Raw genomic sequence first — 27645 nt, 5'->3', positions numbered from 1 at the left:
GAAACCGTTTCCCCAGCTCAGCAATCAGATGCCAAGCTGCACGTTGCTGGATGGTCTCATGCTGCTCTGGCCACCATGACGTGTCCTGCCCCTGTGAGAGTCCGACTGTGGTGGCCCCACCAGCTGCGGTGGCCGCAGGGATGACAGGTCCCAGATGGGTCCATCTGGGAGCACCCTCTGGGCTCTGGGCCGTGTGTCTGGGTGGCATCACTCTCAGCATCTGTCTGTCCTGGGTGTTTATTTGCTGCCACCTACCAGGGAGCACAGTGTGGCCCGTGGGCTCCCGGGAACATCAATGTTGTCCTCATGCCAAGCCTGGTCCCTGTGGTTTGGTTTATGGACCGGTGGTTTCTTGCCGCTCTGCACCAGAAGCATCAACAGAGCTGTGCTGGATGAAGTGGGGAGTGAATCCGGTGCGAGGGGCTCAGCGCTGGCAGCCTCTGCCGCCTTCCCCTTCCCATCCTCCCGTAGCGGTGCTGGGGACCCCCCGACCATGCAGAGACCGCAGTTGAGCTTGTGGATCACAGTGAGAGACACCCCAGCTGAGGGGTCCCCAGAGCTCACACTGTCTCCCCACAAACCGAAGCCCCTTCCCAGAGGAGCGACAAGCACCCATCACCCAAGAGAGACCCCAAAATCCTCCACCAGAGCCAGGAGACAACCCTGTCCTGCCCAATCCCGGCCTTGTGCTGTTCCACCACTCTCTTTGCTCAGCCTAAGATGATCGTTCCCAGCACGGTGCCTGTGGCAGTGCCAGGGCTGTGAATGTTCCGTACCCCATCGCGGTGCCGGGACCCTCGGCTGCAGTGGCTGCTTCCCGGGAAGCGCCTGCAGTTCCTCCCTCTCATCTCCTGCCTGGCAGCAGATTAAAATTTCATCACTTCAGCGGCAGAGAAGGTGCTGGGGAGGAGCAGGAGCCGGAGCAGCCTGCGCTGAGCTCGGTGCCCACTCCAAACCCAGCGATGGAGCCAGGATTTGGGCACAGCCATGCAGAGGTGGCTGCCGACCAGGCTCCTGCATCCCCCGGGCTTGCCAGAGCACGAGGCTGGGCAGGAGACTCCATCGCGTGTGGTGCTGGGCTGTGCACCCGGAGCGGGACCACGAGCCCTCAGCTCTAAGGCAGACGCAGCCGAACCGGCTCCAGCTGCTGCTGAAACGCAAAGCCGAGGTCACAGCGGGATGTGCCTCCATTCCACCGGCAGCGGCGTTTCCCTGCATCGGTACCGAGAGCCCCGAGTCTCCCGGGCAGCCGCGAGATGGAGGGATTGTCACACAAAACCCATCAGTCCCCAGCCAGGCTGCCCGGCCGGCCCCGGGGAGGTGCTGCTGGTGCCGGACCCCATCCTGTGCCCCCAGCAAACCCCAGCACATGGGGTGTTTTGTCCTGGTTGCTCCTGGCAGATGCAGGAGGACTGTCCCCATCATCCCGCTGCCTCTCAGGCTCCCACAAGAGGGTTTTTGATGTGTTCTAGTATTTTTCCAGAGGCTGAAGACAGTTAACATCATAATTCCTTGTTTTTTTCTTTTGCCCTTTCCAAATAGGAAACATTCACACTTTTCCAGCGGTGTGACATCTGCCATCCTCTGCGGGTTCCCTGGGGACATTGCCACTGCACTCAGGTCCCCTCCAGTGCCTCAGGTCCCACCTGCCTCTGGGTGCATGGGGTGGCCCTTGCTGTGTTTGTTCCCCTGTCCCCTCTCCTTTCCCACCACCAAGTGGGGCCTTTTGGGGTGTCCTGCCCCCCCCGGTCTCCTCTGGGCTCCTCTTCCCTCCCTGTGCAGTGCGGAGCCTCCTCCAGCTCCCCAGCCCGTACCGGCACATCACTATTTGAGTCACACAACTCCCATCGCGCGTCCCCAGTGTGCCAATTAAGTCACAGCTCTAATTACGCACTTAAGGCTCGCCAGTCGCTCGTCTTCCTTCTTGCATCACCAGACAGACACCTGGGAGGCCACCAGCTGTCCCCCCCCCAACCCACCTCCCCTAAACACACCGGGGTGGGCTCTGGCAGGAGCCAAGTGCGAAAACCACGTCCCCGTGACACACAAAACTGTCCCTAAATCAGCCCTGTGGGGTAGGACCATTGTGCAGGTCCATTTTTGGCCCAAGCTCCCTCGTGTGCAGCCCGTGAGGGAAATGGATGTGGTGTGTGGAGATGCTCTGGATGTCCCCAAGAGGGACAGTCCCAGCCATGGGGTTCCAGGGGACAATTGTGGGACAGAGGGATATTGGCAGATCCAGGGGACTTTGTGCTGCTGCTCCCAAGGAGATCCTGCCCCCCCCAGAGCTGCAATTGTGCCCCAGGAGCAGCTCGGTCACCCCAACTATTGCCTGCGCTCCATATCAGACATCACCCAGCAGCGCATCTGTCACCGCTCATTGGGAACTGTGGGGTGCCGGGGGTGCTGTCAGGGTGCGGTGGGTGCTGTCGGGGTGCCGGGGGTGCTGTCGGGGTGCGGTGAGTGTTGTCGGGGTGCAGTGGGTGCTGTCAGGGTGCCGGGGGTGCTGTCGGGGTGCGGTGGGTGCTGTCAGGGTGCGGTGGGTGCTGTCGGGGTGCGGTGGGTGCTGTCGGGGTGCCGGGGGTGCCCGGTGCTGCTCGCAGCCCGGTGCTACCGAAAGCCGCTGCCGCCAGCTGCTGCCACCCCGCGGCGGGACCGGCCCTGCGCAGCGCCGGGGCGGGGGCGCAGCCGAGACAGCCCCTGCCCCCCCAAATCCCTACGGGCCCCCCGGGAGGGGACCCCCACCCACCCCAACCCCACGCCAGACGCGTCCCGCAGGGTCCTCCCGCGGGGGTTGGGGTTCGGCCGGGGTGGCCGCGGGAGGAGTGTGATCCCCCGGCTCGGAACCCCCCCAGCTCAGAGCCCCCCGGCTCCAAACCCCTCGCTCAGGACCCTCAAAACCCGCCGCCCCGGTTCCGTTGCCCCGCCCGGGCCCCCGCGGTTGAGACGGGATGAAATGCCATTAGAGGGAGCCCTGGGCTCGTGCGTGGTGGTGGCACTGGTGGCACTGGTGACAGTGGTGATGGTGTTTAACCTCTCTGATCCTTGGGCAGGGTGGGGGAAAAAGGGCCAAGGCCCTTGCCCCAGCACCAGACCCCCCAGTCCTACCCATTCCTACAGCAACAGGGCCGTGTCCCCCCCGAGATGACGCTGTCACCTCCACAGCCCTTGAGCCCCATGGTGGGACACAGCAGGGACGAGCTGCAGCCCCCAGCCCCTCAGCACCTGCAGAGCTGAGACAGTGGCCCCAAACCATAAAACTGGGCACCAAGATGCCTACAGGACACCCCCCTCCCAGCTCTGCTGTAGCTCCCCCGTGGGCATTGATACAGCTGGGGACACACTTGTGCCCAAACTGCCCCAAAATACATCCCGGATCTGTGTCACGGTACTGCTGAACGCACGTGTCCAGGTGCCAACACCCGTGTGCCCCACGGGGACCAGGACGTGTGTCCCCAGGAGCCCCGACCTTGGCTGCCTGCACAAGGTGAGCTGTACGTGGCAGCGGGGGTGTCACAGGGACGTGGGGACGTGGGACGGAGCCACCCCATTACGAAACGTCCCTGCACCCCCACAGCGCTAAGTCAAGATTTAGCGAGCGAGCAGCTCCTGATCCAGATGAGATCGGGCATCACAAAGGGCTTTGTATTCCAGGAAGCCTATTAGAGATTTAAATTATACAAATGGGCTTTTTTACCAAAGATCCTCATTATCTGGGCATTTGCTTCTAATCCACGGCTATTCCCGCAGCCCCCGCCACAGCTCCGCTTACCTTCCCCGTGTCCTCCGTGGGGCCGTGCATGGCGTGGGGACGGGCAAGCTCAGTGTGGCCCCACGGGGAGGGGTCTGCAGGGTATCGGGGAGACCCCAGTTGGGTTTGCTGGTCCAGCCGGGGGCTGAACCCCTCTTGCTTTGCCCTCTCCCCTCCCAGCTCGCCCCAGTGCCCCAGCAGGCTGTGGGGATGGTCCCTGTTTGTCTGCTGGGCACTAACCCTCCCTAGGGCACAGTTCTGCAGCACCCACAGCCACCCTGGCCATGTCTGGGCTCCTCAGCATGCGAAGATGTCCCCATGGGCACATGGGATGGGCCAGGCTGGGACAGACAACGCTGGAGCCCAAATCTCCAAAACCCCTGAATATTCTGCCATGATATGCCAGGCCCTGGGCACTGTCAAGTCCTGATGGCTTGGGGACAGCAGGCAGGGCCACACCAAAGCCAACACAGGCTGTCCTGCACGGCAGGGAGCCACACAGCCCTGCGACCGGGCACAGGGACATGGTGATGTCCCCTTCCCACCCTGCCCTGCTGCAGTGTGGAGCTTTGGGGGCTGCACGGCTGCTATGACAACGCAGGAAATTCCTGCAGGAATCCCCAGGATGGGGATGAGAAGGAAGAGAAAGGAGGAGGAGGAAGAGGAAGGGAAATCTCCCAGCCAGGATATCACCAGCACCCCATGTCTCCCCAGTGGGATCCAACCCTGAGCCAGCCCTGCTCCCTGTTTTGGGGCTGCGGCACCCCCAGGGGACAGTCCCACACCCCCTATGACACAGCTGAGCCCCCAAAACAGCCGATGGGAGCATGAGCCCGGCACCGCTGCAATGAACAAGGGGCGATGGAGGGGACTGTGAGCTGAAAACACACAGGGCTCAGGGTGGAGGGGATGAGGAGCCAAAGGGGATGGGCTGGGGGTCTTTTGTCCCCAGCCCCAGGGACCCTGTAAGTCACTCAGTGTCTGATGGCACAGCATGCCCCTGCCCGCGCCCCCCGCATCCCGTATTATCCTCTTTCTCCCTCCTGCAATCCCTGCCAGCGTGCGGGATTAGGTGGGTTTAGGGCCGGGGGTGAGATGGAAATGGGATGCTTTCAAATCAGCCTGCGTCACTTGTGCCCTCTGTCACTCATGTGGAGGGGGATTAAAATAGATATGAAGATTATCGGAGGGGAAACAGCACCCCCACCTTGGGGGCTTGACTCTTCCCCCCAGCCTCAGGGGGGATCACCTGGGGGAGCTGCTCAGCTCAGGCCCCCCAGGTCCCTTTTCCAGCCCAGCAGCAGTTTGGGTAAGTGCTGCCCATTGGTGTTTCAAAATGTCCCCATGGATTTTGGCCACTTTATCAGGGCTGGTCCCCATGTCCTGCCCCACTTCAGGTTGGTGTTTTAGGTCTGGAGCTGCCAGGTCTACCTCGATGGGCACCTGCAGCCCCTCTGTCTCACTGGACTCAGTGCCCAGCAGATTTTGGGGTGAATTAGCCCCATCCTGGGTGTCTCAGGTGGTTCTCCTCCCTCCAGCTCCCCATTCAGCAGCCACCTCTGCCTCTTCCCTGTTCCCCCCAGGCTGGTGACGGGGCTGTGGGTTTAATCACTTTATGCATGTTTATTTGTGTAATTTGGAGGAGAGTGCCTCTTCCTCCCATCTGCCCCTGCCATCTGCTCCCCACGGTGTTGCTGAACAATCCCGGGCTCTGCAAACGGATGGAGCTGGTGCAGGAGCACAGGAAAACCTGCTGGTGATGGCACCTCCTTAGAGCCAGCATCTGTCTCCACCGGGGCCTTTTCCCGGTGCTGCTGAAAGCTGCTTTGCTCCAGCCCCTGGAACAAGTGAGGATGCTGGGATGCTACACCACGTTGGCCCCTGGCTGCGTGCTGGGCACATTCAACCCAAAATGTCGCCTTCCAGCCCCAAAACGCCTGGCTTGGCACCTGCTTGGACAGGAGGAGGGTGATGGCTGAGCCTGTGCCCGGGAGCTGGGGATGCCCAAGACATGCATGGGGGGTCCCTGTCTCTATGGGGAACCCCTGGCCCATGTCCTGGGGCAGCAGCTCTTTCTGAGGGGACAGGATGGGGACAGGCAGGGGTGGCACATGGAGAGAGTATCAATTATCCCAGGGCTTCCAGTGCTGCTGGTACCCCAACACTTTCCAATGCTCCCAGTGCTCCTGGTACCCCAACACTTTCCAGTCCTCCTAGTGCTCCTGGTGCTCCCAGTGCCCCAACATCTCCCAATGCTCTCGGCACTCCTGGTGCTCCCAGTGCTCCTGGTGCCTCAAGACTTCCCAATGATCACAGTGCTCCTGGTGTTCCCAGTGTTCCTGGTGCCCCAGGACCTGTCAATGATCCCAGTGTTCCCAGTGCCCCAACACTTCCCAGTGATCCCAGTGCTGCCAGCATTCCCAGCGCTCCAAGACCTTCCAGTACTCCCCAGTGCTTCCACTGCTCCTGGTGCTCCAAGACCACCCAATATTCCCAGTATCCCCAGTGCCCCAAGACCTCCCAGTGCTCCCAGAGCCACCCCAGCCCTTACCGGTGCAATAGGGGTCCCCCCTCATCCCATCCCGGCTGCGGGGGGACCAGGCGCTACACCCCGAGCCCCTGGAGCTGGGGGTGCGGCTGTCCCGGGGGGCCCCGGGGTGTGTGTGGGCTCCTGGGGGCGCTGCTGCCGGTGTCCCCCGGAGCCGGTGCCCCCGGTGCCCCCCCGCGGGCCGGCGCTGCGGCGGCACAACCGGCACAAGCGGCGGCCGCTCCCGGGCTGCGGTGTCGCACGGCGGCGGCGGCGGCTCGTCCCCGGGCAGGTAGGAGGTGATGGGGACGGGAGGACCCCTGGGGGGGAACCGGGGGTCACGGAGGGACGGGGGGACCGGGGCACCGGCACGGACCCAGCCCCCGGGCACGTCCCTTCCCGCCGGCGGCTGCAGAGCCGCCCCCGCCCCGCCGCATCTCGCCAGGGGTGCCCTGTGTCCCCCTCCTGTCACAGCTTTCTGGGGGTGTCTGGTAACCCACCCCCCTTGGGGGACCTTTCTTTGGGGGTGTCCTCGGAAACCCCCCTTTCTCTGGGGGTGCCCAGTTTGGGGGGAATCCCCTGTAGCCCTCCCCGATCCGGGAGCACCTTCTCACCTTCCCTGGGGGTGCCCAACCACGCTTCTGGAGGTGCCCACTTTGGGGGGGTCCTTGGAAACACCTCTCGGGGTTCTGAGCCCCCCGTGGGTTCCCCTCCCAGCAGCGGGAGCTGCCCCGGGCGGTGGGGAGGGGACACAGCCCCCAGCTGGGGGGGCTGGGGGACATGTTGGCCCTGTGGGGGCTTTGGCTGGGACCTTCAGGTGGGGTGGGGAAATGCAGAGCCTCCCCCGGGCTGCTGGAGTGGAGATGGAGCTGTGGTGGGCGGTGATGGACAGACACTGGGGGGTCCAGCCCCACTGGGCTGTTCTTCTTGGGGAGTCCTATTTGCCCTGTGATCCCAAAGGATGGAGGTTTTGGGGGTGCTGAGTCCCTTCCCTACAGTGGGTGGTCCGAGCACTGAAACCCCCCATGTGCCCATGAAGCCCCCCAGGGCCAAACTCTCCTCCCCTAGGGGTCACAACACAGCCTGGGGTGGGGACAGTGGGTCAGGGTCCCCTCAGAGCCCCCAGTGTGGGAATCTGGGGTGTGTGGCTTGTGCTGGACACCCACCCCAACCTCATCCCGTCCCTCTGCACGCCTGGGGGGTGACTCCGGCAGGATGGGGGTGCGCTGGGTTCCCCAGGGGTGTGGGCACCCTGAAGCAGGGTGGGGGTCCCAAGCAGAGACGCGCAGCCCCAGGCACTCCCTGGGGCTCCAGTGCCAGCCGGAGGCATCAAATATTAACAGAGGAGCCAAAAATATCCCTCCTCCAAGGGAGCTGCCCTAAATCCAGCCAGCCCTGAAGCTGGGCTGGACCAGGAGCCCCTTCCCCTCCTCCAGCCTGCTCTGCCCTGCTGATACCACCTATATATCGCCTATATATTATGCAAATGAGCTATAACGGCTTATTACGCAAACACGAGGGGGCCGGCGCTGCCCAGTGCTGGGTGGCCCCTGGAGCTGGTCCTGACGGCTCAGAGAGGACAGCGGGGATGGAGGAGACAGCATCGGTGTCCGGGGGCTGCCAGGGAGCGCTGCCCCATCCCTCTCTCCCCCTGTAGCGCAGAGGGACCCCCGAGCCGGGCCAGGCGCCCGTCCCGCTGCAGCGCTCATCCCCCGGCGTGTCCCAGCAGCATGGGCAAGCAGAACAGCAAACTGCGCCCTGAGATGCTCCAGGACCTGCGGGAAAACACCGAGTTCTCCGAGCTGGAGCTGCAGGGCTGGTACAAGGGCTTCCTGAAGGACTGTCCCTCCGGCATCCTCAACGTGGAGGAGTTCAAGAAGATCTACGCCAACTTCTTCCCCTACGGTGACGCCTCCAAGTTCGCCGAGCACGTCTTCCGCACCTTCGACACCAACGGTGACGGCACCATCGACTTCCGAGAGTTCATCATCGCCCTGAGCGTCACCTCCCGCGGGAAGCTGGAGCAGAAGCTCATGTGGGCCTTCAGCATGTACGACCTGGACGGCAACGGCTACATCAGCCGGGAGGAGATGCTGGAGATCGTGCAGGTACCGGGCTCCCGCGCCGTGTTCCTGTGTGTCACCCTGGCTGTCCCCTCCAGGATGTGGATGGGTTGGGGATGTGCACCCTGCGTTACCCGCGGTACAGGGCTTGACAGCGCCCGGGACGGAGCTTGTTGCTGTCTGCAGAGAGCTGCACGCTGAGCTCTGCGGCTGCAGGAGTTAGTCTATCCCGGGGCATCCCTGTTGTGGGGACATCCCTTTGTCACTCCCTGGCTCTGCTGGGACCTAACATTGCCCATAGGCTGATCACACGGGGGGTTGGTAAAGCCCATCCCCATCTCCAGGGCAGCAAACCCCAGCGCTCTGTCCCTGTCACGGGTGGGCGATGGCACCTTGCACCCACCCTCATCCCCGGCTCCCTCTCCCAGGCCATCTACAAAATGGTCTCCTCCGTGATGAACATGCCCGAAGACGAATCGACTCCGGAGAAAAGGACGGAAAAAATCTTCCGACAGATGGATACTAATAACGATGGTAAATGAGAGGAGCTGGAGGGGATTAAGGGAAAGGTCTCATGGCTAAATCCAGGGGGCTGAGAAGGAGCTGCACGCGTGCTGATTAAATGGCTCATGTTGGCTGGGGGGGCTCAGGGGGCTCCTACAGCCCCAGGGGGCTCATCCTGGGGGGTGAATGTTTGGAGTATGTGCTGGTCCTGTGTGTGCAGGCAGGACGGGGTGGTGGGTGCCAGGCTGAGCCGCGTCCCCCCCGCAGGGAAGCTCTCGCTGGAGGAATTCATCAGAGGTGCCAAGAGCGACCCGTCCATCGTGCGCCTGCTGCAGTGCGACCCCAGCGGTGCCGCTCAGCTCTGAGCCCCACGGCCCCCTGCGGCTCCCCACGGCCCCCCACAGCCCCACGCCATCCCCTGACCCTGCAGATGGCCACTGCCACTGTCACCTGCCCGGCCTCACGGTCCCCACCGCTGTGTCCCCACAGCCCCGCACGGGGAGAGAGCTGGAGCCTGGACGAGGCTGGGATGATGGGGAGCCTGGTCCCCATTGCCAAGGGCTCCTGCACTGGCTTAACTGGGGGGAGGATGAGGCAGCAGCTGCCCCAGTGAGGACGGTCCCCCCTGCACCAGGGGCTTGGAGCAGGGGGACAACCCAGCCCAGTGGGAAAGGCTGGTGACCAAGCCACAGCTGCATCTCCGGTGGGCATGGGGACATGGCCCAGGGGCCAATGACCCGGTGGCTTGGGGGCCCTCCAGCACCCCCACGCATGCACACATGGCCACGGGCCAGGCCAGCCTCCTCCCCACAGCCCCACGGCCGGCACACGGGTGGGGGGTGCGGGGACGGGATGCGCTTCTGGTCTTTTAATACCTGCAGAATAAAGTTTGTGTCAGTGCAGCCGGCGGTGGGAAAGGGGCCATCGATGTTGAGGGGAAGTTTCTGCCTGCAATCTGGATCCAGCCTGGTTGTCCCCATCGCTGCAGACCCCGGTGGCGCGAGGCTGTGGGGATGGGCTCATGTGTCTTGGCTGGTGGCATCCAGGGGACAAGTCCGCCTGATAGCCGGGCTGGAGGGCAGCCGGGTCCTGTCACAGGGTGTGTGGGTGCTGGGACAGGGCCAAGGGACATCCGCGGGGTCACTTCAGGGGACCTGCTCAGAGCCAGGCGGTTTCCACGCTGTCCAGCCTCAGCAGGCCCAGGCACTGCCCGCGGTCGGGGATCTGCTCTGGGGCTGCCTGCAAGGAGACCTACAAGCCAGAGACACCACTGAGAGCTTCGGGTCGGTCACTCCTACCCCTGCCCGGAGCCCCCAAGCCCAGATGGGTCCATCCCAGCCCCGCACGGGTCGGTGCTGAGCCCGGGGACCAGGAGTCACCTTCCTCTGGCGCACCCCACGGCAGCAGCGGCCGAGGCGGAGGAGGTCGAGGGCGAGCAGGAGGCAGCGAATGCCGAAGACGATCTCCATCAAGTCGAGCAGGAGGGAGATGGTCCAAAGGGACAGCGTGGAGCTCTGCAGGGACACAGGGCGTCACGTTCCCGCGTGTTCCCCCATCTCCAGTGCAGGGATCCACAGCCCACTGCGGACTCACATAGACACGGGTGGGATCGAAGGGGCAATCGCGAGAGATGGGGGCGAGGGTGACATCGGCGACGGTGCAGGGGGACAGCAGCGCCCGGCCCTGGCTGCGCAGCGTCAGCCCGATGGACGCAGCCACCCCCAGCAGGCAGGACAGGCAGCCCAGGCTGCTGCCGGCGCTCAGGGCGAAAACCACCCATTTCTGCAGGAGAGGAGAGAAGAGGCAGCGCGGAGAGCAGGGCTGTGCATGGCCGCCCGCCCAGCCTCCCTCCTGGGGACAGTCCCCGAGCAAGGGGACGCGGTGGCTGTGCACGTTCCATGGGGTGGTCACAGCCTGCTGGGCGCTGGGTGAGGGGCCGGGGGCACTTACAAGGGCAGCAGGGCCAAGGTAGCGGGACAGCATAAGGGCAGCAATTCCACAGGAGATGGTCTGCGAGGAAATGCAGAGATGTCAGAGATGCATGGTGCCCACTCTGGGGCCATCAGTCCCCCTTCCCTGCTGGCACTGTCCCTGAAAGCTCGTCCCACCAGTTCAGCATTGTGGGGGGCAGTGCTTCCTTTCCCCCGGCCTCCACTCAGGAGCAAGTCCCTGCACATTTAACCCTCCCGGTTTTGTGCTAGAAAGGCTTATTTAGAGCAGGGGAGATGGAGCAGAGTCTATCCTGCATCCTGCTCTGCATCCATATCACATCCATCCCACACCCTCCTGCATCCCACCCTGCATCCATATCACATCCATCCCACACCCTCCTGCATCCCACCCTGCATCCTCACCGCATCCATCCTGCATCCTCCTGCATCTCACCTCCTGTCCCCCCTCACACACATACACATCCACATCCACCCCCCCACACCTCCCTGCACCCCGGGGTACCAGCAGCGCGGAGATGACGGAGGCAGCGTTGGCGACGGCGAACTGCAGGGAGGTGGCATCCCGGGGGCTGACCACAAAGCGCAGGACAGTGCCATGGACGAGGGCGCTGGTGATGAAGTTGAGGTGCCCGATGATGAGGAGGATGAGCCCCGTCTTCATGAGGACCCTTTGGTGGCTGCTGGGATCGAGGTGCCCTGGGGCAGAGGGGAGAGGAGGGCTGGGCAAGGAGGCTGCACGGTGTGGGGTGACCAGCACCGAGTCGTCCCTCCCACCCTTGCACCACAGGCATGGGACATTTGGGGACAGCCCCAGAGGATGTACGCCATGCTGGCGGGAGAACAAGGCAGGAGGTGATGTGGTGGCAGCCGCCAGCAGCCCAGGTATGCAAACCACTGCTCCAGCCGGCTCTCCTGGCGCTGGGCTGGTGGCACAGGCCAGCAGCTGTGGGGACAGGCATCCCCGCTGGGGACAGGAAGGGCTGGGGCTCCCAGAGCCATGAGGAGGCTCTGGGGAGAGCAGCTGCCCTGAAACGATAGCTCCAGTGCTGGGTTTCAGCACCGCCGGGCTGTTCCCCCGCTGGGACGCACCCTGAGGCCGCCGTCCCCACGCGCCCATGTCACCGTGTCACCCGGCGCTCAGCCCAGCCCCATCCTCACCCCACCTGCCCTGCCTCAGTTTCCCCTGCGGGAGGGCAGTGCTGGAGTGGCGGGCAGGGCTGGGCCACCATCAGCCACACCAGAACCAGACTCACCCACTTGACACATCTTCACCAGGCTGGGATCAGGCCATCAGAGCCCCTCGGTGTCCTCAGGTTGGTGGCTGGGTCCTTCGGGGTCCCCGCATGGCTGGGCAGGGCCAGAACAAGGACCAGGAGCGGGACCAGGCTGCAGGAGCTGCTCACCAGCTGCACCCCACTGCTGCTCCTGTTCCTGTTGGACCAGCTCCCCAGGACGAACAAGGGGATGACTCCACCTTCCACAGCCCTGTCCCCACCCCCGGGCTCCCCTCGTTGCGGAGCGCGGCTGTGCCGTGGGACCCCGTGCCACACTGTGCCGATACACCACACCGTGCTGATATACCACACTGTGCTGCCTCATCCCCTTCCCCATCATCTCCACCTCCCCGGCACACTCAGGTTGGGCCACATCGTCAGGTTCTGGGGATCCACCTGCGGAGAGGGAAAAGCAGAGAGGTCAGAGGGTGCCGACTCCCCAGAAGGTGACTCAGAGGAGCCAGTTTGGTGACAATCGCCCTGATGAGGCTTCCAGGAAAGTCACTGATAGCGAGAGAGCAAAAGCTGGGGACAAGGGCTTGCCGAGGGGGCTGTGGTCCAGCAGCGCAACTCTGCTCACACCAAGGGGGAGACCCTTACTAAGAGATGCTCCCCACAAAGCTCATTTACAGCAGCAACAATTTAATTACAGGGACATCAGTCCAGGCTCCCAGGACTGGGCTTGGTGCAGGTAGAAGCTCAGAGACACGTGTCCCTAATCCCCACCTGAGCCCCAGCCCAGCCCTCAGCCTCCTTGGATCCCACACGCCCAGCAGCGCTGGGACTTGGGCTCAGCGCAGCATTTGTCGCCGTCCTTCCCCTTTCACCCTGCACACAGCCCTGCTGCATGGGGTCAGGGAGAAGAGACCCCCCTGCTACAGCACATCACCATTCCCAGGACCAGGCTGTCACACGGCGCTTTCCAGAGGCAAAAAGAGGAGATAACATCCCATTTTCCCCACACCTTGGGCTGGGGCAGCGTCTGCAAACGCTTGAGCAAAGGGCAAAAGCAGGCAGAGGATTTCGCTGTTGATCTTTGGAAAGGATGAGCTGGATGCGAGTCGAATGACAACCAGAGTCTTTATTCAAATAGTCCCTTAGGATGGTTGCAGACATACAGACACACGTACATATTTACACTCTTACACACCTCACAGAGCTTGAACCAATAAATTAAAACAAAAAGAGGGCGGGGGGGGGGGGGATTTTTTTTTCCTTTTCCTTGTTTTTTGTCACGTAAGAAACAGCAGCTCCCCAAGGCAAGGCTGGGGGGCCAGCCGGAGGACGGCAAAACAAGCCAACACGGACACAACCCTGTCCCAAAAAAGATGCGATGACAGCGAGTGTGCTTTGCAGCAAGAGGCCACTTCATACTCGGGCTTCGATGCACTCCAGTTTGACCATTTCGTCCAGCCTGCAGCCCTCGGCTTGGGCACAGTGGCTCAGGTGGGCACTTGGGCTCTCAGCACCTCGAGTTTTGGGGGTCTGGGGGCAGGCGGCCGCAGTCTGAGAGTGGGGGGAGTCGCATTCATCCGAGGTAATGTCGGGCACGTCGTCCGACTGGCTGTCGGAGCTCTCCAGGTCGCTCCGTATGCTCTCAGGCTGGGCCAGGGTGATGTCCCAGGTTTTGCTGGTAACGCAGTCCTTTTGCTCACAGCTTTGGTGTTTGCACATCTGCTCCTGGTCTCCATCCTCTTCCTCTTCCTCCTCCTCCTCCTCCTCCTCTTCCTCATTCTCTGCCATTTGGGTGTGGACGTGCAGAGAGTCCTCAGTGCTGCTGCCGCTGGCCAGCTGGTAGTGACTGGGTTTGGCTTCGATGTCCACCTGGATCTCCATGTTATTGCACTCCCTGCAAAAACAAGCACCCTTGTGTTACTGGGTATGGTTACTGGGTTGGACTGGGTCACTATTGGGCACTGCATCACTGTACTGGGTTGGACTGGGTCACCACTGGGCACTGCATCACTGTACTGAGAGAGTCGCGTTTCCCACATGTGAGCAACCATGTGAAAGGAGGTTGGAGCATGGAGGGGGTTGGCATCTTCTCCCAGGTAGAAGAAAGAGAAGAAGAGGAAACGGCCTCAAGTTGCGCCAGGGGAGGTTTAAGTTGGATATTTGGAACAATTTCTTCCCCAAAGGGCTGTGGGGCATTGGAACAGGCCGCCCAGGGCAGTGCTGGAGTCACCATCCCTGGAGGGGTTGAACAGAGCACAGATTTTTATGCTCCCAACACTCTTCTCACCATCGTGTGTCCCTCCTACCTGTCCTGCGGGTTGTAGGAGCTGATGATGGAACCAGCCATGGCTCGAGTGCTGGCGTTGTCGCTGATAGCCCCCAAGCTGACTGAGTCTTTGGGGAAAATCTCCTTCTGGACATCTGCCTGAACTTCCAGCCTGTAGAAAAGAGGATTGACTCCTCAGAAATGCCTTAGATGGTCCCCGAGGGGCATCAACCACTCACTGTTCATCACGGGAAAGCAAGAGACACTCTGTGCCAGCCCAGCTCGGCACAACAGAGCTTAACCCCAATGGTTCCTCTTATTTCATCTCATTTTTGGCTCCGTTTAGGTAAAGCCGTTGTGTTTTCCATGACGAAGGTAAAGCTGTGTTTACATCTATGACTCACGCAATTCCTGCGAAGAACCCATTTCCACAGACCCAGCGCACAGCGTGATTATATCCCGGCTGCCATATCGACACGTGGCTCTAATTACCCAGCAAAGTGACTCACAGGCAGGCTGGACGGAAAACGGCGGTGTAACCTCTTGGAAAGCAGTGATCCTGCTTGGTACGGGCCAGCAGGGAAAAGGAAATCTCAAAACCCATAGGTTGGGACAAGGGGACTGGAAAAATCTCTAAGCAGGCCAGGCAGGCAGGTCTGTGCTATTGCCAATTAACCTGAAGCATCGGCTCCGCACTTTCAAGGAGCTCAGGAGGGACAGAAACTTGCTTATCTTTTGTCCTCCTTACAAGAACCAGCCCAGCACTGACTCCAGAGCAGCCTGCTCTGCTGGGACTGGTTATTCTACAGGGCGTTTCAACAAGATGGACCCAATTTCAAAGCAGTGTATTTCACAGTGGCAACGTGTTACAATCACACGAATATGAATGACTTATCAAGTTTAGTAACCTTTTCATACATGCTCTATGTTCCCTCCGCCTGCTGTACGGACAACATCCAGATAATAGTTTCTCAAACTGGCTCCATCTTTTTGCAACACCCTGGACAACGGCCCGAGAAGCAGAAACACCAGGATGAGACTCCCAAGTCAAAGCAGCATCATTGACAGTCCTGAATTGCTCCCCAAAATAACCCTGCTCAACCAACAGAGGCTTTAGGAGCGCCTTCCCCTTTATTTCGCGCCCACCAGCTCAGTTACCTGCTGTACTTGCCCTTGCCCCCCAGGAGGACCCCGCCGCTCAGGGTGCCCCCCGAGAGCGCGGCGAAGCTGGCCGTCTCGCTGTAGTTGCCCTGCATGACGCTGAGCCCGTCGGTGGGGCTGCCGCTGGTGCTCAGCACGCTGGTCAAGCCCTCGATGCTGCTTTCGCCGATGCTGGGGTTCTTCAGGGCTCGCCAGGCGTCGGCCACTGCGGGGAGGAACGGCACAGGGATGTGGATCAGCACGGGAAAATGGGGTGGCTGCGATGGAGCTGGTGGGGGGTAGGCTCAGAGTGACAACCCCCCTCATCCGGGGTGAGGAAGACCCCACTACTACTTCATTACAAGAGGCAGTTACAGCACCTTGCTTCACCCCCTGCCCTTCGCCAGTTATCACATTACCTGTGATCGGTCCATCATCTTCATCAAACTCGATTTTCACACCCTTTCCGTTGGCAGTGCTGACCCCGCAGCCACCGCCCCGGCACAGCGAGATGGGCACAACGCCGTAGACGTACGCCAGCATGATGGGGACACCGATACCTGGAGAGGAGGACACGCTGAGTTAAGACGAGCTTAAGGCTGAGCTGTGTCGGGCAGATGGAAAGGTCTCTTTGGGGTAAGGACTCTCTGTTGTGGAAGGAAAACAGGGCTGGGCCCACTTACCAACACTGACAGCAGCGATGACGGGAGAGGCGATGACCGACAAGGTGACACCACCAGTAATGGCCAAGTTCCTCTTGTGCTTAGAGGTTTTCTTTCCCTCGTACCTGCTGTGGATCTGAGGGAGGGAGAAGCACCAGGTGAGAACAGTCTGGCCACGAGCAAACACCAGCAGAAAACATTAGTAAACTTGTGATTTTACAGCCTTGGCAGCTGGATGAGTGTGTGAAGAACCTCATACAGATCAGGTCTAGCAGGTGGGTCTGTGTTTAAGAAGCAGCTGCAAATACAGTCCCAACGTGTTATTTCTTCCCTCTCAACGCCTCTTTATCAGCACAGACACACAACAGCATCACGGGGCAGCAGGTCAGCATCAAAACACAAGCGACTTATTTAAGGCAAAGGGTGATGTTCAGGGTCCAGCCGCTGTCCCACAGAGCCCATCATTACAGGATGTGTTCAAAAAGGACCATGTTTCTCCTTGGGCGCTGCTGGTTCAAGGCAGCAGCACAAGCGCAATGCAAAATGCATTTTTGAGAGAACTTAAGCCTGGAGAGCTATCAGCCACCACCTTCCCTCTCCCCACACAAAGCCCAAAAGATAAGGCAAGCTTTACAAGAAACAACTGAATTTTGGTTCTATGACAAGATCCACCCTTCATATCAACTCTAAATTTCTGGTGAGATGCCTCGAGTACAGAGAACGCCCCAAGAACCCTGAATCCCTCAGCTTGTGCTCTCCACACTTACCTTCCTCCCGACATAGACCGGGATGCCAATGACCATAGCGGGGATGGCGATGCCAGCAATGAGGGAAATGCCTACAGGAGCGCCGATCAACGTGCCCAGCTGCCAGAGAATCTTCTTTTTACGACTCCATGGCTTTTTGCCCCAGAATGTACAGCCAGAGGGGCTTCATGGAAGGGAAAAACTGACATTAACACCACAGCAATTCCTAAGTGCTCCTGAGAACCCCAAGTTGAGCCTATGAATTAACAGAACCCAAAGCTTAGGAAACAGGAGACAACGCAAAAGATGTTTCCCCTCTTTTTTCCCCCCATCATTCCCAAGGGAATGGCAGAAGATGTGCTGGGGAAGTTCAGGTTGGACATGAGGAAAAGGTTCTTCACTTAGAGGGTGCTGGACACTGAACAGGCTCCCCAGGGAGGTGTCACAGCCCCAAGCCTGACAGTGTTCAAGATGCATTTGGACAACACCCTCAGACACATGGTGTGAATTTTGGGGTTTGGTGCAGGGACAGGAGTTGGATTCAATGATCCATGTGGGTTCCTTCCAAATCAGGCCATTCTACAAGATTAGTTGGCTAATAAGGTGATTAGCACACAACCAGGTGTTTAATATCCAGCATTCCAAGAGCTCTCAAGTCCAATTGTATCAGGAGGAGCTTTGGTGTGGAAGAACATCCTCACACTCTCATGTGGGCAGAAAGTTCAGATCTTTGGGTCAGAAAGACAACAACCAGACTGACTGATTGGAGAAGCAGGAGGACAAAAGGCCGAGACACGAGCCCAGCTCCTCCAAGCAGCCTCCTCACCTGAGGTAATGCAGGTCCGAGATCTCCTTCATGCAGAGCCAGCAGAACTCGCAGCCGCACACCGCGCACGTCATGTGGTTACAGCTCCCGTCGTTCATCTTGATGATGTAGGCGCTGCAGCGCGGGCACGGCTTGATGTCATCGGCTACGGGGACAAAACGGGACTGAGTTGGACCCTCTGCGGTGAGTAGGAGGAATCAACGCAGGGGATCTCGTTATGGACTGAAACCCTTGTTTCTGCGCGGGCAGAACACCGTTGCTAATCACGGATAACGTGGAGATGGTTGTGGCTTTAGTTTATCTTCAGAGCAAGGAGATAATATTGATGAGACAGATCTCAAAGCCATGTGCCTGGGCAGCAGGGACTGAGAACAACAGACCCTTTAAAAAGCTTATTCTGGCCTTGAACGGGATGTGTTCCAGAACGTGCTTAAATGCTGGAAACAAGTCATACCTGCCCTGCGCTAACCAAGGCAACAGCGCAAGAATGAACCATTACTAAATTGCTCCACCGAGGTGATTCATGGGCCAAGAATGATAGAACAATCGGGAGAAGGCGGCATCGGAGAAACTGCAAACCTGGCCCTCCAAAGCAGCTCAAAGGGAGCGGGGTCTGCAGCCGCACACGGCGCCCAGCGCGGGGGCTGCCCGGGCCCAGTTTGCTGCCGGCAAAGCGGGACGAGGTTCCTTCATCTCCTCCTTAATTCAAGCACCATCTGACCGCAGTTGTGCAACGGCTGCGCAGCGGTTCGGGGCTTTGCTGGCAGCCTCTGCAGTGCTCAGCAATATGAAATCCAGCTGCTGAGACCAGCTCGCACCTTATTAATCACCGTATTAAATCCAGCAAGAATGGGGTGGGGAAAAACCACCATTTCGAGAGCCTCCCTCTCCGTGGCTGAGTGCTAAGACCTTCCTGGCAGGGATCTCCTTTAAAAGGATGAAAAAAGCTTAGGAACTATTTTTTCCTTGCTGTTTTGTACCACAGGCTGTGGTAGTATCTGCACTGTCCATTATCAGGACCCTCTAACTGGGGCACGTGGAACCTCGACACACCACTAAGCCACCTCTGAACCACACCAGCTCTATTCCAAATAAGCGTTTTAACATTTAAACTCCTGACATTGAGGGAAAAGCAGGGTGTTTTGTTTAAGGGTAGGGCAGGACTTCATGAAATGGCCTTACTGCGCGTTTCCAGAGTCAATAGAGTTATTTTTAATGACAACTAACTCGGTAGACACAGCAGCTCCTACCAGTCAGCAAAGGAGTCTGTGGGTTGGCATTTCTTCTGTATCGGACATTACTAAAACCCAGAGCGAAGCTCCCCGCACTCAGCTAGCCATGAACGCCACGTTTTACCACCGCAGCTGGCAAACTTGAAGTCACGAGGGTAAAAAGTGCCAGTTCGTTCAGGGTTTAGACCAGCACGAAACGAGAACATCCAAGATCAAAAGAGCCACAAGCCTCGCTGGGGCGGATGGAGGAGCTGCCGTGACGCGAAGGGCCCAAAGCGCATCGTCAGCTACTGAATCTGGTTTGCATTCTCAGAGGAGCCCACCGGATTTGTTCTAACGCGCACGAGAAGGGGAAATGACTCTGAATTTCACAGCCGTTCTCCCCCATGGCTGCTGGAGACCCTGGGCTGAGCCAGCCAGCAATTCACTGCTTGGATGGGAAGGGGTTTGTTGTGCACACCGGTGGCTCTTTCTCAGCTTCACAGCCATAACTGCAGCACCGATTAAGCAAAAAGGACTCGAATCCCTACCCGGGCCGGACTCCTGTCCGTAGCTGAGGCCCGACGTGTGCTTGGTCCGCACGCGGAGGGTCTGCGCCCGCTGCTGCCGGGCCATGTCGCAGGTCTGGTTGGGGTGCCATATCTGTTTGCAGTGGTAGCAGAACTCGGTCTGGCAGCCCTCGCGCTCGCAGGTCAGCTTGGGGCAGCTGGCGCAGCCGTAGGCGATAACCGCGTAACTGGGGAAGGAAATAAACAAGGGGATTAGGAAAAAGGCAAAGTTACCGAGAGACAGTCGGCAATCCTTTTAATTCAGCCTGCCTGGGGGTGGCACAGGAGCTGCTCAAAGCAGCTGGTTGGAGAGTTACCGCGGTGAAATCTCAGACTACACCAAGCAACAAATGTGGTTAAGGAAGATTTTATTCCCTAACAGGTGCTGTTAAGGAAGTTTTCTATCCTCCAACACCTGTTTTTACCCCTGGAGCCTGCAGCAACCTTGCGTTTCTTTCCATTCCATCCCGTTTCTTTCATCTTATTTCTGATCGCTGTCCATGCACAAGAGACAAATTCCTGCTCTCTCCAGTCCTGTGGCTTCCACTGCAGGGCCCAAAATTAAGTACTGGTAATTAGGTTATTTGGGGCAGATAACCTTTTCTACACACAGCTCCCAGTATTGAATTCTCCCCTCAACAACTGCCAGTGGTTCTCACTGTCAGTTCACACAGACCAGATTTGTCCTCCCCATTATGCCCTGTGAACAGGTCACTGTTTCTGCCAATCCAGGCTCCTAGGCCAGGCTTAGGCAGCTCTTTCCAGACCCCTGTGGCTAAACACGCACCCTTAGAACAGGCACATGGGTGGACAAGGAGTCCAGGAGGAGTCTGAGGTTGTCCTGGGCACTTCTATCCACTGAATGATTCTAAAACAGTGGATCAAAGGTTTCCATGTGCAGATCTTGTTGATCTCCACTGAATTTCCCTTTATAAAGAGCAGTCAAGAACAACGCTCTGCCTCCAGAATAAGCCAAAACTGGAGTAAAACCAACAGAACGTGCAAGAGAGGGAGGCCAGGTTCAGCCAGCTCGCTTTTTCCGATAGTAGCGTGATGCTTCCAAAAGGAAGTGTGTTGCGTACACAAAAATCTAAGCAGCACCACCAATCCTCACTATAGCAAAGCTGACTTATAGTCGTCTAGGATGAAGTTGTTTTCACTGGCAGGGGCTGAACCGAGCGATTCCAGAAGCGCCTTCCAGTTCCGCGACACCAGCGTGGCAAAGGGTATTTTTGTCGTTCATCCTCAGTATTTTTGTTAGCGGTCAGAGGAGAATAACTCCTATTTGGGGTTTTATATTTAGAGCCCATGTAGCTTGAGTTGTATCGCCTCTTCTCAGAGGCAGCGGCGTGAGAACCGCTGAATGTGTCATACCACAATGATTCATATCCCGTGGGAGTTTGAGCAACTTCATCCTGCTGGGGTACGGCACAAATCGCCAAAGAAACAACATCTCTGCGCTCTACGATGACGGGGTCTCCGCCTGCATCGACGGCTGCGCACTCCTGCATGTGAAACCAGGATTGGAGGAAAAATGGGATTCAGACGGGCTGGGGGTTGGGAGGGACAAACTTGACCCACGTGGACTCCTACGCATCTTGTCTAGAGAAGATCCCACTGAGCATCCTTACCCTGTTGGGATCATACAGCCAAAGACAGAACCACAGAATCCCAGAATGTCAGGGGTTGAAGGGCCCTGGAAAGCTCATCCAGTGCAATCCCCCCATGGAGCAGGAACACCCAGATGAGGTTACACAGGAAGGTGTCCAGGCGGGTTGGAATGTCTGCACAGAAGGAGACTCCACAACCCCCCTGGGCAGCCTGGGCCAGGCTCTGCCACCCTCACCGGGAACAAGTTTCCTCTCATATTTAAGTGGAACCTCCTGTGTTCCAGTTTGTCCCCATGGCCCCTTGTCCTATCACTGGTTGTCACCGAGAAGAGCCTGGCTCCATCCTCCTGACACTCCCCTTTTATATATCTGTAAACATGAATGAGTCCCCCCTCAGTGTCCTCTTGTCCAGCTCCAGAGCCCCAGCTCCCTCAGCCTTTCCTCACACGGGAGATGCTCCACTCCCTGCAGCATCTTGGTGGCTGCGCTGGACTCTCTGCAGCAGTTCCCTGTCCTGCTGGAACTGAGGGGCCACAACTGGACACAAGATTCCAGGTGTGGTCTCCCCAGGGCAGAGCAGAGGGGCAGGAGAACCTCTCTGACCTACTGACCACCCCTTCTAACCCACCCCAGGTACCATTGGCCTTCCTGGCCACAAGGGCCCAGTGCTGGCTCATGCTCATTCTGCTGTCCCCAGGACCCCCAGGTCCTACTCCTGGCAAAGAAAAACCCAAACCAAACAAACCAAACAACCACCCCCAAAAAAACCCATTTATGTGACCTGCTGTGTTGTGACACGCTGCTATTTCAAACCATAACAGCATCCCAGGAAAGCTCATATACTAAGTAACGCCATGCTCCAAATTAACCCCTCGCTTGAGATTTAGTTCTAAACACTTGAGCAAGTCCTATGAAAAAAATCATCACCCTTAATATTTTATTTCTAGAGCTGAAATGACAAATATAATGGACAAGCCCACAGCTGTAGGGAAACATGATTGTCTAACAGGGGAAAAATCATAGCACATCTCCAAATTCAAGGTCAACTAGAAAGAAGCGATGTGCCAAGGATTAGCCACGGCAGGATCTGGACAGGCACCACGTGCCCCCTCTTCATCCCACCTCGGACACATCACTGCATGGAACAGCCGCTTCCAGGCTCAACCCCAGGAAAGGGAAACTCTGACTTTTCCCCATGTAGCAAGGACAGCGTCTTCCCAAGGCCCAGGAACCGCACGGCATCGCTTCCAGCCCACTCCTTGGATGGCCCTGAGCTGCCTCCATCCCTCCCCGGCTCCTCACTGGGAAGCAGAGCCTCCCCAGTTGCCTCCAGGCCCATTCACCAAGCTCATCCTACACAGCTCCTTTTCTTTAAACCTTCAGTCATTCTCCGGAGCTTCTAGGAGAGATGCGGCGTGACAAACGCTAAACAGCGGTGTAGCAGGGAGAAAAACAAACACAAAAGCAGCTGCAAACATAGAAAACGATTCGTATTGCGACTGATGGCGCACCGATTGACCGGTGTTTCCATGGCAACACCCATCAGTGTTGTGCTGATCCTCCTCCTCCTCCTCCCCGGCAGCACGGCCGAGGTTTTTCATTTATGAAAGACTGCGGTACGCGGGAAGGGACAGGATGCTGCGTGCCACACGCCTGGGGTTTCGGCTGCCAGGGGTGACATCCAGCACCCAGCATCGCCGTGTCCCCAGCCCGACTCCCGCTCCGCACGCTGGCGCTACTACGGTGGGAAAGCCCGCTGTAAATAATTCATACCCGACTCGACAGAAGCACAGCAGCTCACTGGGAAGAATGAAGACGGTGATTAATTCCTCTCCCCGCCGGAGGGCTGATTCCTACAGCCTTTGTTCCCGGCTATGGACACACCAGCAGCACCGGTCTGGTAAAGCCACCCTGTTTCCACAGCCAGGTCACTCCTTGCTCAGAGGAGGATGTCCGTGCTCACCTTGCAAACAGGCGAAGCAGGCAGGAGGCCTTTGCTCGCACAGAACGCTGTGTGTGACACCAGTCTGCCCAAACCCCCCTCAAAGCCACTGTCAGATCAGGCTGGGTTACTGTCAAAGAGACAACACCCTCCGGGCCGTCTCCTTCCAACCAGCCAGCCTGGGTGACCTACGCTGCTTTTACACCTTATCCTGAGCACAGGAAAACATTACAGCAGCCACAAGGCTGAGATTCGGCGAGCAGGAACCGGATTTTCTCTAGCTGGTTAACAGCAGGGCCATTCCCTCTGGTGTTGCTCTGTGGGCAGCATAACCTGCTCTATCTCTCTGATCTTATTCCCAACACTACTGAAATATCAAGATCTAGCACTCGATTTTGCTTCAGAAAGGAGCAAAGCTGTTGTTCACTATTAACGTCGCCCTCTGAAGAAACAAACCCTTTTCCAGCCATGCTCAAAGGCGTGAAATGGGTAACCTGAGCCAGGTTAACGGATTTGCATAGAAAGGCTATTACAGGGCTCTGATTAAGTCTTCACAACCCTCCCACCATGCTTTCCATTCTGACTACGGGGTCAGACTTTCCTTTCATGTTCTCACTACCCAGAATTGCGATCCAAGCTGAGTTCTAGCTACACTTCACAGCGCTTCTCTAAGTTTCCCGAATGAAGCCCCTTTTCCAGGCAGCTTTGGCTTAACGCTCAAATAGAAACCAAACAGCGTTCATTTGAAGGGAAAGAGAAGAGAAAATGAAAGCAACACACAGATAACTATAAAGTCATCCAGCTTGGCAGGGCTGACTTCTGGACAGACAGACAGACGTTTCCTCGCTTAGGCAATGGACAGTGAGTCAACATCACTCCTCTGCGGCATGCATTCACATCCTCACTGGGAAAAAGTGACCGTTTACGGCTCCTTCTTCCCCACCGTGGAAGCTGCAGGGTGTCCCCATGCACTGTCCCCAGGGTTCGCAGTGATACGCACGGCCGGGAAACTCCACACTTCCCATTCGTGCAGAAAAAGGTCTTTTTTAAATTAGGGAAACAATAGCTCAGCTGAAACCCCCTTCAAGTCCTGTCACTCATACCCAATTTTTGTGTTTCCACAGTCGCTAGGGTCAAATCCTGGTGCTTTATCAAGGCAGTAGGGACGGATAAAGCATCATTTTGGTACCCAAGGCGCATTTGGTACCCAAGACAAGCAAGCAAGGAACACCTGCAGTGAGGGCTCTTCACGGGACACGGTAGGACCAGAAGTGTGTATCAGTAGCAGCACCTCACTGGGGGTGAGCTGCCCCTCCCTGTGCTGCCCTTGGACCCAGGTGGGGACAGGCAGCACCCCAGGAGGGCAGCAGGTGGGATGCCATCCCCATGACCTGCTGGGGACAAGCAGCATCCCATGGGAACAGTTGGTCCAGGACCGTTCCAGCTGGGATGCCATCCCCAGCTGTCCCGGGACATGCTGGGGATGGACAGCACCCTATGGGGACAATCAGTCCCACCTCACCCAGCTGTCCCAGGACCTGCTGGGGATGGGCAGCACCCCACTAGTGTTGGGATCGCCCTTCCCTGAGCCATCCCAGGATGGACAGATGGAGCAGCACCCTATGAAGACAGCGGATCCCTCCATCCCCGGACTGTCTCATGACATATAGGGCAGCAGCCTATAGGAACAGCAGGTCCCCTTGTCCCCAGATTGTCCCTGTAGATCGGACAGCACCCTATGGGGACAGCAGGTTCCCCCATCCACAGGCTGTCCCAGTAGATTGGGCAGCATGCTATAGGGACAGCGGGTCCCCCCATCCACAGGCTGTTTCAGGACATATAGGGCAGCACCCTATGGCAACAGCAGGTCCCCCTGTCCCCAGACTGTCCCTGTAGATCGGGCAGCACCCTATGGGAACAGCAGGTCCCCCCATCCCCAGACTGCCCCTGTAGATTGGTCAGCATCCTATGGGGAGAATGGGTCCCAGTCCCTAAACTGTCCCCACAGATCAGGCAGCATCCTATGGGAACAGTAGGTCCCCCGGTCCCCAGACTGTCTCAGCAGATCGGGCAGCATCCTATGGGGAGGGCGGGTCCCCCTGTCCCCAGGTTGTCCCAGTAGACTAGGCAGCACCCTATGGGGACAGTGGGTGCCCCCATCCCCAGGACGCTCAGGGCAGCACCCCCGGGACACCGTGTCCCCCCACACTCACCCGCAGTCGGGGGCCGGGCACCAGCGGCAGTCGGGGTCGGCGGCGAGGCAGCGGCGGAGCATGAACTCCTCGTACTTGGCGACGAGGTGCGGGGAGTCGCGGAGGAGGCGGCGGATGTCGGCGGGGTTGAGGCGCTCGCTGCACTCGGGGCAGCAGATGTTGACCCGGGACTCGGTGATCTCGATCCGCAGGTACTGCCGCAGGCAGGCCCCGCACGACCGGTGCGGGCAGGACAGCAGCCGCGGGGCGTTCTCCGCCGGCTGCCGCACCAGGCACAGCGGACACTCCAGCTCCTCTTCGCCGCCGCCCTCCGGGACCACCGGAGCTTCCTCGGGGGGCGGCGGAGGCGGCGGGGGGGGAGGCGGCGGGGCCGGCGGGGCGGCGGGAGGCGGCGGCGGGGCGGCGGGAGGCGGCTCGGCCTTGGCGCGGCGGCGGCCGCCCGCGGCGGAGGCGGCGGCGGCGGAGAAGACGCTCTGGAAGGAGAGGCGGCGGCGGCGACCGGGCTTCGGGCACTTGGCGGCGGCCGAATGGATGGAGGAGGAGCGCGGCGACTCGGAATCCCGCTCGGAGCCCATGGCGACCGGGGCGAGGCTCGTTCCGGAGGCTCCGGGCACCGCGTCCCACCGGCAGCTGCAACGACAACGGCCCCGGGACCGAGTGAGTGCGGCACCGCGCCCGCCCCGCCCACTGCGCAGGCGCCACGCCCCGCCACGCCCCGTGCGTCAGTGGGCGCGGCCGCTGGCGTCGCCATTTTGGTTACGGGCAGCGCCAGCTTGGTGGTGGGTGTCTCAAGTGGCTCTGAAGTACCTTAGCGGTGTGGGGGAGCCCGGCTCCCCTCAGTCCCCCGGCCTGCAGCCCTTCCGGGCCTCTATCTCCCCTCGGTGCCTGGCCCTCGGCACCACGAGGCTCACCTGAGGCATCGCTGCCCACCCCGGGTGAGCCATCCCAGGCCTGATGCCAACGGTGGGTTATAAAGGGGCCTGGAGCTCTTCTGGGTGCTGGGGCAGTTTGGTTTTTAACACTTTTCGTGTTGGAGAGAGGGGTCTATAACTACAGGAATCCCCTCTAAATTCATTCATTCTGCTGGGACACCTTGTCTGTCACTGCACAGCCCTCCTCTGTGGTATTTATGAAGGGTCATGTGGAGATTCACTCACCCAAGGACTCTTCCCCAAGCACAGGGCTTGGCCTCTTTCATACAGAGGCCGTGAAACTACAACCCACGTTTTTACTGCAGCCGTGCAGAAATTTAAAAGCCTCTGTTTCCTTGCAGGGTTCCCCCGTGCCCACAGGGCTCTGCCAGCCTCGATGAGCCGACGAGAAGGACGCTGCCTCTTATTATGCAGGGGAGGCGAAGAAGAAAGATCTGCTGTGTCTGTGAAGCGCATCTCAAGTGGGCACAGAAGGGGCTGCGTTCCCTGTGGACTGTCAGCTGTGGACAGGCTGTGGTTATTCGTGTGACAAGTGTGGCTTCATCACTGTCTCCCAGCTACCACCATTCCTGCAAGCATTTCTCTCAGCAAAGCCTTTTTGCATTGTTATTACCAGGCTCCTTCCCGGCTGCCGAGGGCCCCGTTTGGTGCCTCTGGGATGGAGACAGAGGTTTAGTGAACTGAGCCCAGGCTGACAGCTGAAAGCACCTGGGTTTTGGTGCTCGTGCTGCCTGGCTTGCTGCAGGCAAAGACCCCGTGCCTGTCTGCAGCTGAGATAATGACGCTTCCCCGTTTGATGGACGGGTGAATGAAAGCACAGAGGGAGTAAATCACCTGCAGAAGAGCAGAGAAATGAAGCTTCCTCCTCTCCTAATACCCTTCAGCTTTCCCGTCACCTTCCCTGTGGTTTTCTTCATTAATTCTGTGCCTGCTGTGCACCCTCTCTCAGTGCTTATCCAAGGTGCCGGCTGCACCCAAGTCCTTCCCTAGAGCTTCTATTCCCCAAACGTTTCTCAGCTCTCCCCTCACCTCTGCTGCATTCTGATCACAACACAGGTGGCTTTGGCCCAGCTGGAAGTTTTGGACCACGCTTAGAGTATTAAATTCCCACCTGGGATCAAGAACCTTGTTAGCAACGAGCTAATTTAGCAAGGGAGCCAATCAATTCTGTTCCAAGAGAGGATGACTGTGGTGAGTTGCTGAGCTGGTCATGGGCAGGAGTGAAGATGCTCAGCAATTTTCTGATGTGGGGCACACTGGCACATGAAGGGATCCTCTCCCCATTTCACCAGTGGGAAGGCCAGGGAAAGAAAGGAGAGTAAAACAAGATTATATTGAAATTAGCTGTTCCTGTCTGAGATGGGTCAGGTATGAGGCATCTTTAAATGGCTGTCGCTACCCATCTGTAGCAGAGACTGTCTTGGTCTGATGATTTCACTAGAAAAATCACACTCCTGACTGAAATAGAGAAACCTGAACAGGACTTGTGTGTGGGACAGAGC

General features: G+C 58.7%; 3 protein-coding genes across 3 annotated transcripts in view; 1 reads left to right on the top strand and 2 right to left on the bottom strand.

The window, feature by feature from the left end:
- The first annotated feature begins 7660 nt into the window (after window positions 1-7660).
- On the top strand, window positions 7661-10012 carry HPCA (hippocalcin). The gene is made up of 3 exons (XM_082071538.1): window positions 7661-8386; window positions 8770-8875; window positions 9113-10012. The coding sequence occupies exons 1-3, from the start codon at window positions 8009-8011 to the stop codon at window positions 9208-9210; spliced, it is 582 nt and encodes a 193-aa protein (XP_081927664.1). The 5' UTR covers window positions 7661-8008; the 3' UTR covers window positions 9211-10012.
- Window positions 10004-11625, bottom strand: TMEM54 (transmembrane protein 54; the record flags this gene model as incomplete). The annotated part of the gene is made up of 6 exons (XM_082071554.1): window positions 10004-10096; window positions 10225-10359; window positions 10439-10627; window positions 10796-10855; window positions 11300-11493; window positions 11580-11625. 6 exons carry the CDS (start codon window positions 11623-11625, stop codon window positions 10004-10006), a joined length of 717 nt encoding a protein of 238 aa, XP_081927680.1.
- Window positions 11626-13132: 1507 nt separating this feature from the next.
- RNF19B (ring finger protein 19B) overlaps window positions 13133-27645 on the bottom strand; it is a 25203-nt gene continuing 10690 nt past the window's right edge. Inside the window, exons 2-10 of the mRNA XM_082071330.1 lie at window positions 25212-25841; window positions 19429-19634; window positions 17667-17811; window positions 16862-17024; window positions 16116-16230; window positions 15852-15992; window positions 15451-15658; window positions 14333-14464; window positions 13133-13920 (exon numbers count right to left, since the gene is read on the bottom strand). Coding sequence (XP_081927456.1) covers window positions 13440-13920; window positions 14333-14464; window positions 15451-15658; window positions 15852-15992; window positions 16116-16230; window positions 16862-17024; window positions 17667-17811; window positions 19429-19634; window positions 25212-25786 — 2166 coding nt within the window. The 5' untranslated portion in view covers window positions 25787-25841 and the 3' untranslated portion in view covers window positions 13133-13439. The remainder of the gene's footprint in view (window positions 13921-14332; window positions 14465-15450; window positions 15659-15851; window positions 15993-16115; window positions 16231-16861; window positions 17025-17666; window positions 17812-19428; window positions 19635-25211; window positions 25842-27645) is intronic.

This window comes from Streptopelia decaocto (genome assembly GCF_964273445.1).
Source record: "Streptopelia decaocto genome assembly, chromosome: 23".
Lineage (NCBI taxonomy): Eukaryota > Metazoa > Chordata > Aves > Columbiformes > Columbidae > Streptopelia > Streptopelia decaocto.
This window is presented reverse-complemented; position numbering and strand designations above follow the sequence as displayed.